At 34.2% G+C, this 20353-nt stretch overlaps 1 protein-coding gene across 1 annotated transcript in view; it reads right to left on the reverse strand.

Moving 5' to 3' along the window:
- Positions 1–20353, reverse strand: part of snx25 (sorting nexin 25) — an 83690-nt gene that overhangs the window by 58257 nt on the left and 5080 nt on the right. Inside the window, 2 exon segments of the mRNA NM_001163293.1 lie at positions 380–552; positions 4261–4477. Coding sequence (NP_001156765.1) covers positions 380–552; positions 4261–4477 — 390 coding nt within the window.

Consider the following 20353-nt stretch of genomic DNA (forward strand, 5'->3'; position numbering starts at 1 on the left):
CTATTTAAAAAAAAACCACGACAAATGTTTTGAATGAAAAGCTCTAATGTAGCTGTGGCGGGATCAAATTTGGTGTGACGCTCCACGTAGCGGAAATCGGCCTAATTACCCTGACTTGCCCACTTAACCTAGTTAAGCTTTTAAATGTCATATTAAGCTGAACACTAATGTCTTGAAAAATATCTAGTCAAATATTATGTACTGTAATTATGGCAAAGATAAAAGAAAACAGTCATCAGAAATAAGTTGTTACACTTAGAAATTAGTTGAAAAACTCTTCCTTTCGTAAAGCAGAAATAAAGGAGGGCGCTAATAATTCAGACTTCAACTGTATGTGATGTTCTGAGTGTACTGTAAGCTGTAGGAAGATCCAGGTCACCTTTAGTAGTGACGACCTCCACCAGGAGGAGGCGTAGACTGCGAGAGCGAGCATCCCGCACGGGCAGCAGACGCAGCAGGAGCAGACGAGCACAACAGCGCAGGAAACGCAGTTCCTCATCTGGACTCTGCAGACATGGATGCAACGGAAATGGCCGGGGAACTTCCTCCAGCCTGGAGAGAGACAGAATGAAAAAGAAAAATAGGTTACCTTATATGACAGCTTTGTTTGTTTATCTATCTTTATTACACCTCTTCATGTTACGTTATATGATAGCTTACTTCTCTGTTCTGTACTTTTCTTTATAAACCTTTATTTGGCAATGTGCAAAGTAAGTCAATTCAATAAACTGATATGAAAATTAAAATGGAAAGATATAGAAATTATCATGTCACACAAATTTCTTTTTGTTTTATTTCTTACTATTGTTTTATATTTTTATGTTATATTTCATTTGATCTTTTCTGTGTTATTTTCACAATTTTTAATTTATTAAATTTGGTCAAAGGAAAAAACAAATATATGAAAATGAACATGGAAAAATATATAAATTATTATCTAGATATATTTTATTGTTTTATTTTTTACTAATGTTTTATGTGTTTCCTTTACATTATATTTTCACATTGTTTTTTTTTCATAGAATTTAGCCAAGCAATAAAATAAAATAAAAATAAATTAAAACTTAAATTTAATTAAATCATTAAATAAAATTTTAAATAAAATAAAGTTAATAAAATAAAATTAAATTAAAAATATTAAATTAAATTAAATATGTGTTAATTTGTGTTTTTTTTTTTATCAAGATAGGATTATCAGGTCACTGTTTTTTTTTTTTTCAATATGCTATTTTGTTGTACGTTTCCTTTACATTACATGTTTACTTTTCTATTTTTTTCCACAAAAATTGTATTTCATAAAATTTGGCCAAGCAATGAAATAAAAAATAAATAAATAAATAAATAAATAAAAAATAATACAATTAAATAAAAATAATTATTTTATTTTTATTAAATTATACTAAATTAAATTTACTTTAATTTAAAAAAATTAAACCAAATAAAATTTTACTAAAACTAAATTAAATTTAAAAAATCTATTAAATTTAATTAAATGTAAAAATTAAATTAAATGTATGTTGCTGTGTGTTTTTATCTATATAGGATTATCACAGTTTTCTTCTTGCAAAGCATCATTGAAAACTGACAAAGAGCAAGACTGATCTCAGTTCAAAAGGTGAAAAGTGTCAAATAATTCATAAATGGACAGAGACAGATAAACAGATCGGGTGGGAGAGGAGAGATGAGTGGAGGAAGAGAAGATGTCTGTGCACTCAGCTAATGATCACACAGAGTGAGAGAGAGAGAGAGAGATGAAGAAACGACAGGCAGAGATGCTCATTACTGCATCCATACACACAGAAATCCAAGTATGCAAGTGTGTGACTGATGTTTTGAGTAAAACTAAAGAGTTGAATTACAGGCTGGCATTTTAAAGTCGTCAGAAGACATCATGATCAATCAAACTAAGAAACAATAATGTAAAGACTGCGCTTGTGTATGTACATGTGTGCAAATGAATGAGTGTATGAGTGTGTTTCTAAAGCAATCAGCAAGCTTTCTACCAAAACAAAATCAGAAATTAGCGAATCCATGACCTTATGATCAGAACACTTGCAGATTGGATACACGTGCAGAGTGCACAAAGGTTTCACAATCTTGTGCTTTTCTGGCTGAAACGAGGTAAATCAGCTAAAAGTAAGTTGATAAATAATTATGTAAATCGCTCTGAAAATCCAGACAAACAAACCACATGCAAAACTTTGCATTCCTTGTGACTCTTAAAAACAATATTTCACCAAAAAACTAAGGCCCTTGATCCCACTGAATTTGTTTGCGTTGAAAAAGAGTTTTTTTGCTTTTTACATCAGCCTGGAAAAGCAAGGCATGTTTCTAAACTATTCTCAACCCAAAATCTAAGCCCGGTTAGACAACCATGCTGAATCATGCTGGAGTGGTGGAGCATGTGTGCAAATGGCATCACACTGTTGCCTGGTTGGCAGGGCCTCCAAAACTTGCTATGCAGAATCACACAAATTATTATTATTATTATTATTATTATTATTATTATTATTATTATTATTATTATTTATTTATTTTTTATTATTATTATTATTATTATTATTATTATTATTATGGTTATTATTATTATTATTGTTGTTGTTGTTATGATTTATTATTATTATTATTATTATTATTATTATTATTATTATTATTATTATTATTATTTATTTATTTTTTATTATTATTATTATTATTATTATTATTATTATTATGGTTATTATTATTATTATTGTTGTTGTTGTTATGATTTATTATTATTATTATTATTATTATTATTATTATTATTATTATTATTGTTATTATTTTTAGTATTATTATTATTATTGTTGTTGTTATTATGATTTATTATTATTATTATTATTATTATTATTATTGTTGTTATAATTATTATTGTTATTATTATTATTGTTATTATTATTTGTTGTTGTTGTTGTTTTTCAATGAAGCAAATATCAGGAGACCAAAAACAGAAATATCTGATAGTCATCCATCTTGCTGCTTACATTATTACATTTATGTCATCAAAGCAATGACGAGCGCATTTGTACCACATTCCAAGATTTCCATTATCAGCACCACAGTGGAAAATTAAAATGTTCCCTTGCTGACGACTGGACTGGATCGACATGGAATGGGATGATTAAGCAAACAGAACCTGCACTGATAGTGGAAAAGTGGATTTTGTTTCATGAGTTCCGAAGAGTTTTTTCTTCAAAAGTGTCCTCAGAGCTTCGTATGATTACACTTGAACCACTGAAGTCACACGGAATGCTTTGACAATGTTTTCGTTTTCTTTTCTAGACTTTCTGAAATGTTTCAAGACCCTTGCTGTCTACGAAGGATGAGGGAGATTTTGAGATTAACCTCAAATGTTTTAAAATTTAGTTTGAATATGAACAAAGTCGCAGGGAATTGAAATGACATGAGGGTGAGTAATTAATGACAGAATTTTCATTTATGGTTGTTATTTTTATTTTAATGGAACATTACAGCACTCCTAAAATATTTTTTAAAAAAAGGAGGTCTAAATAATATTTGAAACAATATTATTCATGAGATGGCAAGGCCATTGCCCTTTCCTAATCAATCTAATCACAGCTCTCTAAAAGCTCTAGATGTTCTTCTAATGGCTGCCATTGAGCTAAAGATGATACAGAGATGATGCATCTCTTAATGCTTTGTCTCTGGGCGTAGAGCCAGTGGCACAGTCCATAAACTCAGAACAACACAGAGAGCATCAGCTATTATGCCTGACATATTTTTTTTTTTTTTGCTTTGATGTGGTGTGAGAATGATAAAGTACTGGTCAGTACAGCAAAGGACATTTAGCCGTTTTGAAAATGACAACATGCTGGAAATGACCCCTTTGTGCTTTTTGGGATACTATCTTGCTGCATGCTGTTTGTCATCATAAAAGGTCTGCAAAGTCCAAAGATCAAAATCGTGACAAAAAAAAGTGATTCTGAGCTCCATGAAATGAGTCGTCAGTATTTCCAGTGTTCATTCTGTTCAGTTCAGTCTTTAGCACTGTCGCCTTACAGCAAGAAGGTCGCTGGTTTAAGTCCCGGCTGAGCCAGTAGGCATTTCAGTGTGGAGTTTGCATGTTCTCCCCGTGTTGGTGTGGGTTTCCTCTGGGTGCTCCGGTTTCTAGTGGTTTTAATATCAGTACTAGAATTTAAGTTGTTTCAAAGTAAAAAAAAAAAAAAGTTTAAGTTCTTTCTGTCTCCATTACGAGCACTAAAACGTGGTGCGTCTCACCTTGTGTTAGCAGCTTTGAGGTCACAGAAGTGCTGGTGGAGGGTTTTGACCATGTCGTTACAGACGAGGTTGACCACGTCCACCTCAGACAGACGCATTCGCACCTGTTTGATCATTTCCCAGAAGTCCTCCGACAGCATCTGGTACAGCTGGCCCTCATCTCGACTCAAGGGGACGTACCATGACAGAATATAGTCCCGATAGCTGTAGTCAAAAACTGCAGAGGAAGAAAGAAGGACATTCTTACTGATCAACACAGATTTACTTATACACGCACGCACGCACGCACAGAGTTTTAGGCATTTTTATTAATCAGACCAGTAAATGGCACAAACTGGTGGATTTCTAAAACAAAACGGCACCATTTATGTGCGAAGTAACATTTTTTATTAATTCTCAAAGTGGAAAAATTAGGTTAGCACTTTGACAGTCTAAGGGCCCTATCATACACCTGGCGCAATGTGGCGTAAGGCGCAACGCAACTGTTATTTGCTACTTTCAGCTCGGCGCAAGAGTCGTTTTGAGGTGTTGCGCCGCGCTGTTTAAATAGCAAATGCAATTGCGCTCATATGTGCGCCCATAGGCGTTCTGGTCTAAAAAAGAAACTATAATAGTATTTTGAGAAGAAACTATAATAGTATTTTGAGAAACTATAATAGTCTGTTCTTTAGACCAGATCAAAGCCGGTCTATTGTCTGGCTCATAGTGCGCCTCGCTAACACACTGCTTAATACACACAAGATGTAGAGCAATACGCAAATATCTTTACATATGAAAAAGAGATAAAATATTAAGGATATATATAGGATATAAATATAAAGGATTAAAATATTACAAAACATAAATTTAAAAACCACTGCTTTCATACTTTCTTCATCTCGGGAGGCTTTTTCAGTTCATTCAATTTGCTCTTGTATAATATTATTATTATTAGCAGTATTATTTATTATATTCATATTTATATTTGTTTTATTAAAAACAAGCTTAGATTTGCCCACCTGTCAGGTTTTAGACCATATGAGGCACAGCATGTGTATTTGGATATAACGTTTTTTGAGCACATTTTGTTATTATTGTTCATTTATTCGTTTGCTGGAAATTAGAACTGAATTTAGAAATAGTTTTGAAACAAATCTTTGCGCTTAACGAACAAAATTAATTATTTATAGACTAATTGATGTCTGTGCGTACAAGGTTTCCCTATATTCATGAGAGCGAAAGTGAAAGTTAATCATTTATCTCTCATTCTCGTGCAGTAGATGCTCTGTTTAACTGTTTTATTGCTAGTGAAATGCTCAGTTTTTCTACTTACACTTACTTTACGTTATGTAAATAGCAAATGCGCTTATGGCGCGACGCAACTGCCTCTTAAAGTGAATGGGAGATGAGACTGATTGGTTTATTCTCAAAACACACCTATAACTCATTAAAAAAAATAAACTCAACCCTTTTAGCCCATGCGCCATGGCGCAAAGCGGATTTTGCCGTCCTTAAATTAGATTCTGACACGCCCTGAAAGCGTTTGCGCCCTCGTTTTGCGCCTGGACCGTCAAAATAGAGCCCTAACACTAGATCTAGAACCACAAAGGACTCTGCATCAATATAAACATTGCATCAGTATAATCCCATTTCTTGTATGATTACACAGTAGAGATGTTTTTTTAGCTAACATTAACAGTTGTCGATATCTTATGATTCATTGTTGTTTAACATTTATTTATGCTTTCAAATTGCATTACTGTTTTTGATCTTTACTTCTATAACTTTTGATGTAACTTAGTTACAGTTTTTGCAGTTTAAAACAAATTATTGTGTTAGAAAAATAATATAAAATTCATAAAATATATGTAATTTACAGTGCTCAGCATAATTGGGCACACCCCATTTTGAAGAAGAATATTTGTATCCATTTCTCAGTGAATATGGGCAATGTATTTTGGTGAATTTAAACAAAACAGATTTATTAAACTTGATTAAAACTAGTACTTAAATTAAATTTATTAAAAATAATATTTTAGTCACCAAACATATTTGGAAATTGAAAGAAAATTCAATTAAATTCAAGCAAAATATTGCAAAAATAAATTAAAAGCTACAAAAAATTTTATTTATTTTTGTGTTTCTCTTGATTTTTCCTCTTGTTTAAATTTGTATTTAATATTTTTATAGAACATATACATTTAGGTCTAATAGTTTTACCATTTACATTTTTACCATTATCGTAAGTTATGTTGTTAGATAAGCTCCGGACTGTAATGTATATGCACAATTATAATATTGTATAACTTCCTATAGAAAATATAAAATTAAAAGAGAGATTTGTGAGGGTGTGAACTTATATATGCTGACCATTGTACATGACCAACATCAAACGTGGTCAGAATAGATATCAAGGGTACCATGCAATCCCAAAGCATAAATAAATGCAAAACAGCCATCCATCCCAAACCCCAAAACTGTTTGCTTTTTTTTTTTAACAGTGCATACTATATATCTATTGCCGATCCCTAGGGCCAGACAGTATCTGTGGACAGTTTTTGCTATTTCTCCACAGAATTTTGTAAAAAACTAAAAGAAAAAATCATAACTAAAAAGTTAATATATAAAAATTCAAACATTAAAAGTTAATGTTTAAAATGCAAATACAATTAGATTTACTTATTTGGTACATAACGCATCTCATATAATATGTCTACTAAATGACAGAAAATATTCCTTTACAAACTATATTGTACACAAGTCACATTTTCATTAGTCAATAATATTACTGTAACTAATTTAAAAACTGAATAAATATAAATGTACACACATGGACTCAATGATGGGATAAAAATCTGAATCCATGTGGGCCTACCAATCTCCTATAGCACATGTCAAACTCGAATCATTTTATCCGGCCTGCAAGATCATATGATTCAAACCAAACTCAAATTTAAGTATTCGTGTAAGTAGAGTAATGCAAACTGGATGGTGTGAATGATCTGGAATGCGTGACATGTTAGCTCTTAAAACTCACATCATTCGCATTTTCTGCTCAAATTCAAGATATTCTACTTAACCCGAACATTTTTAAGGCACAAATCTTCCCGTGAGTAATCTAGAGCAGTGTTTCTCAACTGGAGGGTCGCAACCCAAAAGTGGGTCGCGGGAACATTTTCAGAGGGTTGTTTAATTTCTTTTTCTTTTTTTTTTTTTAAGTTTAATTTTTAAATTGTTTTGACTTTTATATTGAAATGCGTGCATGACAACCCCACCGTTTGACATGTGAAATTTCATTTAACTATAGCAACAAATATGTCGAAGCGCAAGTATGACCCTGAAGATGTAAAGTATGGATTTACATATATTGTAGGGCTGCTCGATTATGGGAAAAATCATTATCCCGATTATTTTGGTTATAATTGTAATCACAATTATTCAAAACAATTATCAGTTAAAGTCAAAATTATTCGCCCTTCTGTGATTTTTTTTTTTATATATAGAAATATTTCCCAAATTATGTTTAACAGAGGAATTTTTTATAGTATTTCCTATAATATTTAAATATTTTGAAACCTGTTTTAATAGCTCAATATTATTAGTCTCTTTCACATGTCTTTTGTTTCTCAACTCATTTGTTTATTACACAAATGAGGCTAAATATGAATAATCACTAAACATCGGGCTCTGACACACACGTGCATGTATTTGACCAGTAAAGCGCTCACATTAAGATGGCGTAGATGTGTGTGCTCTGCTCGTCTCCGAGCCTGTCCGAGGCTTAGAGCGGCGCACACACACAACAGCACGTGCTCTTTCGCATTATTAAAAATATGAATGATTCGAACGTACATCAATGAATGATGCGCACCCCGTGCTGCAAACGTTACATTACAGTACAGGCTTTTAGTCATTTTCACATGGAACTGAGCTTTGCAGAGCGACAAAAGTGTACAACTCGACTGGAAAGGGGGCGGTATATGATGCAATAATCGTTTCTCTCAATTAATGGTTTTTCATAATCGTTAGAAGCCAAAATCGAAATCGAAACCGGATTTTCGATTAATTGCACAGCCCTAATATAATAACGACAAAAAAAGACTTAAAGCCTCAGTGTTTCATGCGAGGTGCTCTAACAAGAGAGCATGAAACCTAAATTAAAACGACATTCAGAAACCAGACAACATGTTTTATTAACAGTTCAGTTTAGTTCATCTTAACTCAACCTTTCCTAACCCTAACCACTGTTTACAGTATTTGTCGTTTTTACTTTCTAATATTTCTATAATTAGATACATTTTGTTAAATGACAGCAGTAAAATATTGTTTATTTGTAATTCTTGGTGATTTTCTTATGATATATCTGTCACTACATATATATGTTAACAAATAATTACAAATTTATTATAATTCCTAAAATTGTGTTACAGTTCTTAAAAATTTGCGTCGCAGCTTGATGACCATGTAAAAATGTGACCATGGCCAAACCAGTTGAGAACCCTTGATCCAGAGCATGGTGCGACACGCTTGGTATGAATCCAGCAATATAATTAAAGTTCATCCTGCTTTATATTATATGTTGAGTATAAACGACATATTTCACAATGCATGTTCGTTTTGAGATTGTTTCTACATTAGTAGGACTTGATCTGTGAAACATCATTCGGAAAATATTTGAAAATGAAAAAAAGTAACTCACAGGAGGGCGAATAATTTTGACTGTCTATCATATACTGTGTATTAATTATAGAAATGTTCTGCATGCCTACAATACAGAACAGCAACCACTAAAATAAATTAACAGTGTTTCTGATTTGCAACAAACCCTCAAGAGTTGCCATCCACACAAACGCCAGGTGGCAGATGGCACTAATGTAATGGCACTACCAGGAGAGAGATTACCACTGACTGCAGTCTGCTGCCACAGACCTCGTGTGACGCCAGAATCTGACGCCCACCATAACGACAAACACACTGCAGAGAGAGACATCCATAGCAGAATCTGCTTCAGTGACGGCCTTTCTGCTGAAATCTTTGGTTTGCAGGCATTTTTCCTCCCGGCTGAGCCAGCACTATTTATAGCCACAGTGACCTCATAAAATGTGCTGACTTTCCCCAGCTGAGCAACAGGAAGTGCTGCTGACACTCTTCCCATGTACTGTAGTTGCCTTCATGCCTTCCTCTTATCAAGTGACAGGAAGTATGCAAGACTGAAGACTGAAATTACAATAATTCTGTCATGGTGATAAATGCAGATAATAATAAAAGACTATTTATTAATATATATATATATATATATATATATATATATATATATATATATATATATATATATATATATATATATATATATAAACATTTATTATATTGTATTATTACTATATTTATTTATTGGTGTGTTTTTGTTCTTTTATTATTATTATCATAAAAATAAAATCACAGCTTTATATATATATATATATATATATATATATATATATATATATATATATTTATTTATTTTTTATTTATTTTATTTTTTTTTTCCCCCAGTGTTGGGTTGTGGCTGGAAGGGCATCCGCTGCGTAAAACATATGCTGGATAAGTTGATATCTTTTTATATATATATTTCAATATTGAAATATTTTTACATATTTTAAAACAGCAAAGCCAATATTATTAGCCCCCAAAAGAATTGTATTCAAGCATTTAAATAGCTAAATTTAAATAAGCTGGATACAAGTATCACAGAAAATTAGTAAAATATTATTAATTTGTTTCATTATTAGAAGTTAATTCAAACTATTTAGTTTAAGCATTATCTATTATCAGAAATAATTTTACAGAAGGTCTAATAATTATAATAATTAAATAATTCTATTACATAAAGCATACAATAAGCAAATATAAAGATTTTTGAATAAATAAATAATGAATAACTGAAATAAATCATGGAAATATTTAATTATTAAGAAACCCTATATAAACAATAAAAAACTAAAATCATTACAATTTTATTATTATTTGTAACATAATTTTGAATCATTCTGACCTGCTTTGTGAACTGATTCACTAAAAGGATTTAAAACATTTTATTTGTTACAGCTTTCCCAGTGATGGGTTGCAGCTAGAAGGGCATCTGCAGTGTAAAGCATATGCTGGATAAGTTGGCGGTTCACTCTGCTGTGGCGACCCCAGATTAATAAAGGGACTAAGCTGAAAATAAAACGAATGAATGAATTTGTAACAGCAGTGACTAAGAGTGCATCAAAGGGGCAGGGCACCCAAAAATAAAATGCTATTAAAATCTTTCAGAGTTTCTTTCACTGAACACAAAAGAAGATACAGTGGGGGAAATAAGTATTTAACTTGTCACCATTTTTTCTCAGAAAACATTTTTGAGGGTGCCGTTGACTTGAAATTTTCACCGGATATTGGTAACAACAACCAAAGAAATCCATAACACCCTATTCACACGGGGCGTCAGCGTCAACGCTTCCCATTCACTTTGAATGGGTGACGTCAGGCGTTGCCGAACTGCATTGTGGATCCGTCGGCACCGCTTCAGAAGCTTTGCTCGCTGCAGAAGTTGGTACTAACATGACGCGTTCAATACTTATTTTCCCCATTGTATTTTGTAGAAGGTTGAAAACTGGCAATAGGAAGTCAATAGCTAGCAGTTTCCAACATTCTTCAAAATATCTTCTTTTGTGTTCAGCGGATGAAAGAAACTCAATCAGGACTAAACTATAACAGAATTATCTCATACTTTTGAGTACGAGAAAATGGTTAAGTCATTCTTGCCTCAGCAAACATCACTAACGAGAATAGAAAAGACATGTAATTTTCTGGACTGATGAACGTGACAGCCGGCTGTGCTGAGAACAGGAGGGAGTGTCGTCTCTTCAGCTCTGAGTCAGAATGAAAGATCAGTAACTGCTTGACTGAACATCATTCACTGGCTTTAAGCAGAGCGCTGATGCAGGAGCCGTCACAAGCACAACCTGGACGCCTTGCGTTATACACTCATGTTAAAGAGAGAGCGAATCAGACAGACAAACAGAGATTAACAGGCCTTTCAGCACAAACACCCACAAACAGCCAACGTCCCTTCAGGACCCACTGAGTCATGAAAGAGATGCCATCATGCTAGCAGGAGAGCGAGATTAGATTTATGATTTTAAAACAAGTCTGTTATCCTCACCAATGCTGCGTTTATTTAGTGAAAAATTACGGAAACCTGGAAGGGACAGGATGTTGGAGAAAAAAAATGGGTGGAAGAAAAAAAAATGAGTGGGGGAAAAAAATGATAGGTAAACATATTTTTGAAAGTTTTTGCATTCCTTTGCAAAGATGTTTTGAGTTATCTCGCAAAACTGTTGTTCGACAAACACTCCACTTCATACTTGACAACCCTCATGTTTTTGCCGGGATTGTTCCGTATTTTACCATTATTTATTAGGTATTTTCCCATATTTCTCTCATATTTTTTATCTTAAAAGCATGTTGAAATTAATAAAAAAAAGTCTGCATTCACTTTCTTTCCATTAGAGCTGTGCGTCGATCAGCACCCCTCATACGCAACCTCTGAATCAGTGAATGCATGTATGAGCGTTGATAATACTCATATAGATTAGTTTTTTACTCAACTGGTTTATAGCACAGGTGTCAAACTCAGTTCCAAAAGGGCCGTAGCTCTGCACAGTTTAGTTCCAACCCTAATTAAACACACCTGATCAAACTAATTGAGTCCTTCAGGCTTGTTTGAAACCTACAGGTAAGTGTGTTGGAGCAGGGTTGGAACTAAACTGTGCAGGGCTTCGGCCCTCCAGGAATTGAGTTTGACACCCCTGGTTTATAGCAATCGGTTTTCTCAAACGGTTTGAGTTGCCTTAACTTATTGGTTTTTACAGTACTCAGTTGGTTTGAGTTCTCTTCATTTATCGGGTTTTATTGTGCTAAAATTGCTTATTTTACTCAATGGATTAAGTACACAGTACTTATTAGGATTAGTCTTTGAACTAAAAACAGTTTGTTGCAATGGGTTTCCTCAAACGGATTGAGTTACCTTAACTTTTTGGGTTTTACAGTGTACAAATTTTGTAAAACATTTTGAGAGAAAAAAAAATCTGTACAGTAAACTGTATCACACAGAGACGAGTAACTCAATACATCCCAAATTTCGAGTTTTCAATCATTAATTTAAGCCTTATTTGCTGAATCAAACTATGAACTTAATCTTACTGATCTCAAAGTATTGATTTCTGTGTTGTGAAGTTTCTCTGATTTCTCTGCCTTTGCAAGCAATTTTTGTTTTGCACTCATTAATATGATAAGCTTTATCAAAAGACTTCGGTTTAGCTGAACATGAACTAAGCAACAAAATATAAATACAATAATAAAAATAAATTAATTAAGAGTGGCTGAGTCATAGGCCTGCCACAATAATCAATATATCGACTCATACACATGGACATGACCTTAATCATTTTTGGTGATGCAATATATATCGCCCATACATAAAACCAGTTCTAGCAACACTTTAGCTGATTGCGCAGCCTCTCTATCTCTATTGGAGGGGTCAGTGTCAGTACGGCTAAAACAACACTTTAATATTTACTAGGGCTGTGTGATTTTGGGAAAATATCTAATCGGGATTTTTTTTTACAGATATTGCGATTTCGATTTGCGATTTAAATTTGTAGTGAAGCTTCAGCGCAATATTCTGTATCGTAGCTTCTGACTGTTAACATGCAGTGAGTGTTAGTTAAAAATGGACCTGAAAATATGTTAACTAACTTCAACTTCTATTCAAAATATTTTATAAATATTCAGAAATTAAAGACAAGCTTTTCTCTAGAACAAATAGTTGTGCGCTATGGCATTTGTTATCTCCTGGTGCCTTCATGATTTTTTTATATGGTTTTACAGCCTCAAACAACTCTGAAATTGTACTTTGCTGTTGCTAGCTACTATATTGAGTGTCACTGGCAATAATTTCGTAGATTTTTTTAGCAAGACACTCCTTATATAGGCACCTGTGGTGCTTTTTTTTAGGTGCTGGTTGTTGTATTATCTCGTGCTGTGGCAACAATTCTGCGACAGCTCTTATAAATGACCAGTTTTTGTTCGGTGTCTGTGACTTTGAAACCAAAATATTCCCATATTACCGGTGTCCTGTTTTTCTTTGATATGAATTCGTCTATTAATGCTTCTTAAGTGTGGCAGACGCCATCATGCCACTTGTCTGTGGTTTCCTGTTGTTTGTTTTGATTGTGGGCTTTCCGCATAGTTCGGTTGCGCGATTCTGATTGGGCAGAACGAAAGTGTGCTCACTCAATTGGCCAGTAAGACTGTCACACACAGTGGGCACTCACACATTTGCTCAGAGGGGGGAAAATTAAATAATTATATATATTTCATGTCGCAGCCTCTTGCGATTAGCCAATCGCAACGTTTCAAATCTAGATTGCGATTTGATTTCGATTAATCGCACAGCCCTAGCGTTTACTATAAATTACTATAGTATATTTTCATGTGGGTGTCTGGCAGCTGAAAACAGATCTAGTAGCAAATATCATAGTTACGTTTTACCTTGCACAATTTTGTTAACTTTTATTATTATTATTCATTTAGGAAATGCGTTTTGACATTCTGAGTCCAATGTCTGATTATTAAATGACTATAATTAATTGAAATATTCTTAAGAATGAAATATGATGTGCTCTTTGGAAGAGCGTAATTGCATTGTGATGATATTATGTTGTCATTCAGCCATAAAATTGTCTTAAATATATATTAAATATAAATTTAGAAATATATTATAAATATAAATATATTTAAATATAAAATATATCACAATATACTTTGGTGCAGTATATCGTACTACAAAAAATAGATATCATGACAGGCCTATACTGAGGAAGTGTCATTCAGTTCATTTCCAGTAAACACAGTTCGGCTTAAAAAAAAAATAAAAAAACGGCAGCTGAATCTTTAAACGCACACATGAGAATGAGTGTTTTGAATTATTTAAAGCTAGAATCATCACGATCCAGAATAACACAAAGCTGCTTCTCTCTCATCTCTCCAATCTCTTTCTTTTGTTCTGTTAATCAGATCTCCGACAGCATGTGTGAGTCAATATGGGCACCAGACAACTGATTATTTACGCTGTGTGACGTTGGTGCTGATGGGATTTTGTCATTGGTGTGTAAAATCGACAAAAATATCAAAAAGTGCACAGCAGCAGGGAGTCTGAAAGCAACGTTAGATTCAAAAACATCCATTATCGCATCTTCACCAAAACAACCTCGACTGACTTCACGTAAATATGTTACAGCTGACATGCTAAACCATGGAAATACATCATCATCATCATCATCGTAGTGCCCCCTGCCCTTATTATGGTCTTGAATTGTTTTTCTGTTCATGGTTTGCTTAATAGCCTGATTACGCATGGGAATCAGTCATTAATATCTTCCATTCTCTATTCTCTGGTCCATCAGGCTGAGCTACAGGAAGTGCACAAATTGATTTACATCATATTTGACACCTGATCCTGGGTCAGTAATGTGGTTAAAGCAACTAATAGTCCAGGTGCACTGGTGAAGCAGAGAAACCTGATCGGAGGTTAATATCATTCATTCATTCATTTTCTTGTCGGCTTAGTCCCTTTATTAATCCGGGGTCGCCACAGCGGAATGAACTGCCAACTTATCCAGCAAGTTTTTACGCAGCGGATGCCCTTCCAGCCACAACCCATCGCTGGGAAACACACACATTCACACACACTCATACACTACAGACAATTTAGCCAACCCAATTCACCTGCAGCATGTCTTTGGACTGTGGGGGAAACCGGAGCACCCGGAGGAAACCCACGCAAAGGCAAGGAGAACATGCAAACTCCACACAGAAATGCCAACTAAGCCGAGGTTCGAACCAGCGACCCAGCGACCTTCTTGCTGTGAGGCGACAGCACTACCTACTGCGCCACAGTCTCGCCCAGGTTAATATCAACTGTGGGAAATCTATTTAGTTTAATGTAAAACCCAAAGCACACCGTGACCCATGTATCGCGATATGTATCGTTTCGTGAACCCCTTGCCAATACACAGCCCTAATCTGGTATCCATGCAGTCATCTAGAAACCACTCAGAACACCCTAGAAACCAACGAGCAAAGTCTTAACAACTACATAGCAACACCCTGATAATTTGTGCTGCATCACATACTATCCATCCTAACTAGAATTAGTATCATAGCATGTTAGTATTCAAACGTCACCCAGATGCTCTACTACTTCCAGTAGAATTTCAAAGTGCAGATCTGGGTTTACTCTATTTGCTAATATTGGCGAAAATACATAGCATTTTGAAGATGAATTCGATTAGAACATAAAACACGGGCAAAAAAAAAAAAAAAAACTACAAACATGGTGGAAGTCCAAGACCGCCTATTAAATAGAGAAGCTTAAGGTGTTTGAATGGCTAATAATGCTAAATATAAATACTGATATAAATACTACAATAATCTGCTATATTCATGTTTCTGGTGTTGCATGAAAGTGACTTGCTAGTAGTATTTACACTCAATGGCCACTTTATTAGGCACACCTCACTAGTACAGGGTTGGACCCACTTTTGCCTTCAGAACTGCCTTAATCCTTCGTGGCATAGATTTAACAAGGTACTCTGAGATATTGACCTGATAGCATCACACAGTTGCGGCAGATTTGTCGGCTGCACATCCATGATGCCAATCTCCCGTTTCTCCACATCCCAAAGGTGCTCTATTGGATTGAGATCTGGGGATTGTGGAGGCCACTTGAGTACAGTGAACTCATTGTAATGTTTAAAAAAACAGTCTTAGATGATTTGCGCATTATGAGATGGTGCATTATCATGCTGAAAGGAGCCATCAGAAGATGAGTACACTGTGGTCATAAAGGAATGGACATGGTCATTAACAATACTCAGGTAGGCTGTGGGGTTGACACGATGCTCAATTGGTACTAATTATTGTGGGCGATTTATTATTGGTAAAGTTTGCCATGAAAATATCCCTCACACCATTACACCATCACCACTAGCCTGAACCATTGATACAAGGCAGGATGGATCCATGCTTTCATGTTATTGACGTCAAATTCTGATTCTACCATCCGAATGTGGCAGCAGAAATCGAGACTCATCAGACCAGGCAATGTATTTCCAATCGTCTACTGTCCAACTTTAGTGAGCCTGTGTGAATTGTAGCCACGGTTTCCTGTTCTTAGCTTATTTGAGTTACTGTTGCCTTTTTATCAGTTGGAACCAGTCTGGCCATTCCCCTCTGACCTCTGGTATCAACAAGGCAAATGAATCAACAGAACTGCCGCTCACTGAAAATATTTAACTTTAAATATTTATTGTAAATGTCATATTAGCTATGACAACATAGTTGCTAATTATACTTATCGATATTAGTTAATAATGTTTCAACTTCATTTTATACACTAAGAAATAATTCACTTAATTTGAGTCAGTTTATTGTAATATAGGTTAAAATTATTTGTAAAGTTAAATTGATTCAACTTAATTTAATGCAGCAGATTTTTTGTTTTACTTTTTTCACATCATCTCAGTGAAGAGTAGAAATGTTTAAAAATATTCATTATTTAAATATAAAATGTAATTTTATATATTACATTATATGTTTTTTTAAATGAGTATTTCAATAATCTATTTAACATCTATGGTATTCCATCTCTAAGCAGCAGAACACAACAAAGTGCGTGTGTGTGTGTGTGTGTGTGTGTGTTTGTATATATAAGAGTTAAACACAGGCAGCAGTGAATGATGGATGAAGGACCCTCTGTGACAGACCCAAGCCGGGGTCCGTTGCTCATCAGCTCTGTGTTGGTGACAGGGTCTCCAGTGTACCAAACGCTAAACGGGATCAAACCGTGTAAGCAAGCTCATTATAATAATCATGGATCTCAATCCCTCCGCACAATTCATTAGGAGCCTTTCAGAATCACCAGCAGAGTGAGGCTGAATTCCTCATTCATGTTAACGCTATTAGCTGTCATGCACCAGCAGCTGTTCCTGCTCACGTGATCAGGCAGAGGTGCTCAAAACAAAAGCAGAGACAGCGTAACATTTATAGCTGCCATCACAAGCATAAGTACAACACTGATGGAAAAATGAATATATATATATTTATATATATATATATAAACACACACACACACACACACACACACACATATATATATATATATGTAATGTGTGTGTGTATGGATGGATGGATGGATGGATGGATGGATGGATGGATGGATATAAAGATATATATATATATATATATATATATATATATATGTAATGTGTGTGTGTATGTATGTATGGATGTATGGATGGATGGATGGATGGATGGATGGATGGATGGATAGATGGATATATATATATATATATATATATATATATATATATATATATATATATATATATATATATATATATATATATATATATATATATAATTGAATAAATTCAGATTCACAGAAATGAATAATATCAAAAATAGAACAGATAGGGAAAAAATAAAATGTTAAAATTATTGAAAAATATTTTTAAAAATATTTATAATATAAAAAAAAATTAATGAAATATATGACTAAATTTGTCAAATAAAATAATCAAATTTACATATAAAATAATTGTTGATATTTTCTACCAGTTTCCATAAGACGCATTCAAAAAGTACAGAGAGATCGAGACCAGAAAAAAAACAACCTTTCATGAAGTCTAAAAGCATGTCATTCTTTTTGTTATTAATTTGCATAAGAGGCTTTTTCAAGGCTTTCATTTCTGCAAATGATGATTAGATATGAGTGGAGCACAGATGTGATATCAGACTTCTGAACATCAGGACCTTTTGACTCTTCACCAAACTGAGCTATTGGGGGACAAGAGCCTTAGTGAGAGAGGTAAAGAAGAACTCAAAGATCACTGTGTCATCATCACCCGTCCAATACAGTCCCAACAGTGAAGCGCGGTAGTGGCAGCATCATGCTGTGAGGGTGTTTTTCAGCTGCAGGGACAGAATGACTGGTTGCAATTGAGGAAAAGATGAATGCGGCCAAGTACAGGGATATCCAGGATGAAAACCTTCTCCAGAGTCCTCAGGACCTCAGACTAGAGCTAAGGTTTACCTTCCAACAAGACAATGACACTAAGCACACAGCAAAAATAACGAAGAAGTAGCTTCACAGCAACTCTATGACTGTTCCTAAATGGCCCAGCCAGAGCCCTGACTTAAACCCAATTAAGCATCTCTGAAAAGACCTAAAAATGGCTGTCCACCAATGTGTACCATCCAACCTGACAGAACTAGAGAGGATTGCAAGAAGGAATAGCAGAGGATCCCCAAATCCAGGTGTGAATAACTTCCCAAAAAGACTCATTGCCGTATTAGACCAAAAGGAGCTTCTACTAAGTACTGAGCTAATCTTGTGCACATTAATGAGAAAAAAAAGTCGAATTTAAATGATTTTAGGAAACGGCTGCAAAAATATATAGATTAATGGGGCTAATAATTTTGACCTTAAAATTTTTTTAAATTTTTTTTTATTAAAAACTGCTTTTATTTTAGCCGAAATAAAACAAATAAGACTTTCTCTAGAAGTAAAATTATTATCAGACATACAGTGAAAATTTCCTTGCTCTGTTAAATGTCATTTGGGAAATATTTAAAAAGAAAAGAAAATTCAAAAGGGGGTAATAATTCTGACTTCAACTGTATATATTTAAATAAACAAAAATACAAAACCAAAATATTTGCATTTACATTTACATTTATATATAATTAATTTGTATTAGATATACATTTAACCTGTAACACTTAGATGCAATAAACATTTTCTCAAATATTTCCATGTATGTGTGTATTTATATATACACAAAAAACAAGCATATTACACATATCTAAATATTTTACAAGCTTTTATTTTGGATGTGATTACTCAGGATTACTCTTTTGAAAGGACTAATAAATCAAATTAATTCTCACCTATGTATCAGCTTAAAAAACTAAATGTTACAACATATAAAGACAGAACGGTTTGTGTGAGGACTATGCAAAAATAGCAGACATCATTATCTCAGTATATGAGCAAAAGAAGTCAACGGAAAAACAAGAAGAAGTCCATGACAGAAAAACAAATGTGAAATGTGTGTGCTGACATGTTTGATGGATGCTGTTATTGGTTTGTGCTATAATGTCATTCCACCCACACACTCCAGTGGAGAGACAGAATAAGAAAACATAAGACAGACAAGAAAATAAACTGCACTGTCAGAAACAACGATGGTTTTCTTAGGCCTGTCCAAAAATAAAACAGCAACACGAGAGATAGAGAAAGAGCGAGAGAAAGAGAGAGTGTGTGAGAGAGAGAGAGTGTGAGAGAGAGATTGTAACCCTTCTGACCCACAACTGTCTAAATAATGGCTGTTGTCAGTTTGGAGCTGTCAAGAGAGCCATTCTTATTTTTATTCCTATCACATACATACCAGAAGTTTACGTACACTCTCTAAAAAAAAGGAACATAACCATTTTTTTAATTTATTTTAAAATTTCTAGGCAGTCAAAAGTTTACACACATTTCCTTGGTATTTTTTTAGCTTTGCTTTTAAACTGTATAACTTTGGTCAAATGTTTTGGGTATCCTTCCACAAGCTTCTCACAATAGTTTGAAGGAATTTTGGCCCATTTCTCCTGACAGAATTGCTGTAACTGAGTCAGATTTGTCGGCTGTCTTGCTCGCACAAGCTTTTTCAACTCTGCCCACAAATTTTCTACAGGACTGACATCAGGGCTTTGTGATGGCCACTCCAAAACATTCACTCTGTTGTCCTTAAAGCACATTTACCTAATTTGGCAGTATGCTTAGGATCATGATCTGTTTGGAAGACCCATTTGTGGCCAAGTTTTAATTTCCTGGCTGATGTCTTGAGATGTTGCTTCAGTATTTCTACACAATGTTCTTTCTTCATGATGCCATCTATGCTGTGAAGTGGACCAGTCCCTCCTGCAGCAAAACAGCCCCACACCATGATGCTGCCGCCCTTATACTTCACAGTTGGGATGGTGT

The sequence above is a fragment of the Danio rerio genome, chromosome 14 (genome assembly GCF_049306965.1).
Source record: "Danio rerio strain Tuebingen ecotype United States chromosome 14, GRCz12tu, whole genome shotgun sequence".
Taxonomy (NCBI): domain Eukaryota; kingdom Metazoa; phylum Chordata; class Actinopteri; order Cypriniformes; family Danionidae; genus Danio; species Danio rerio.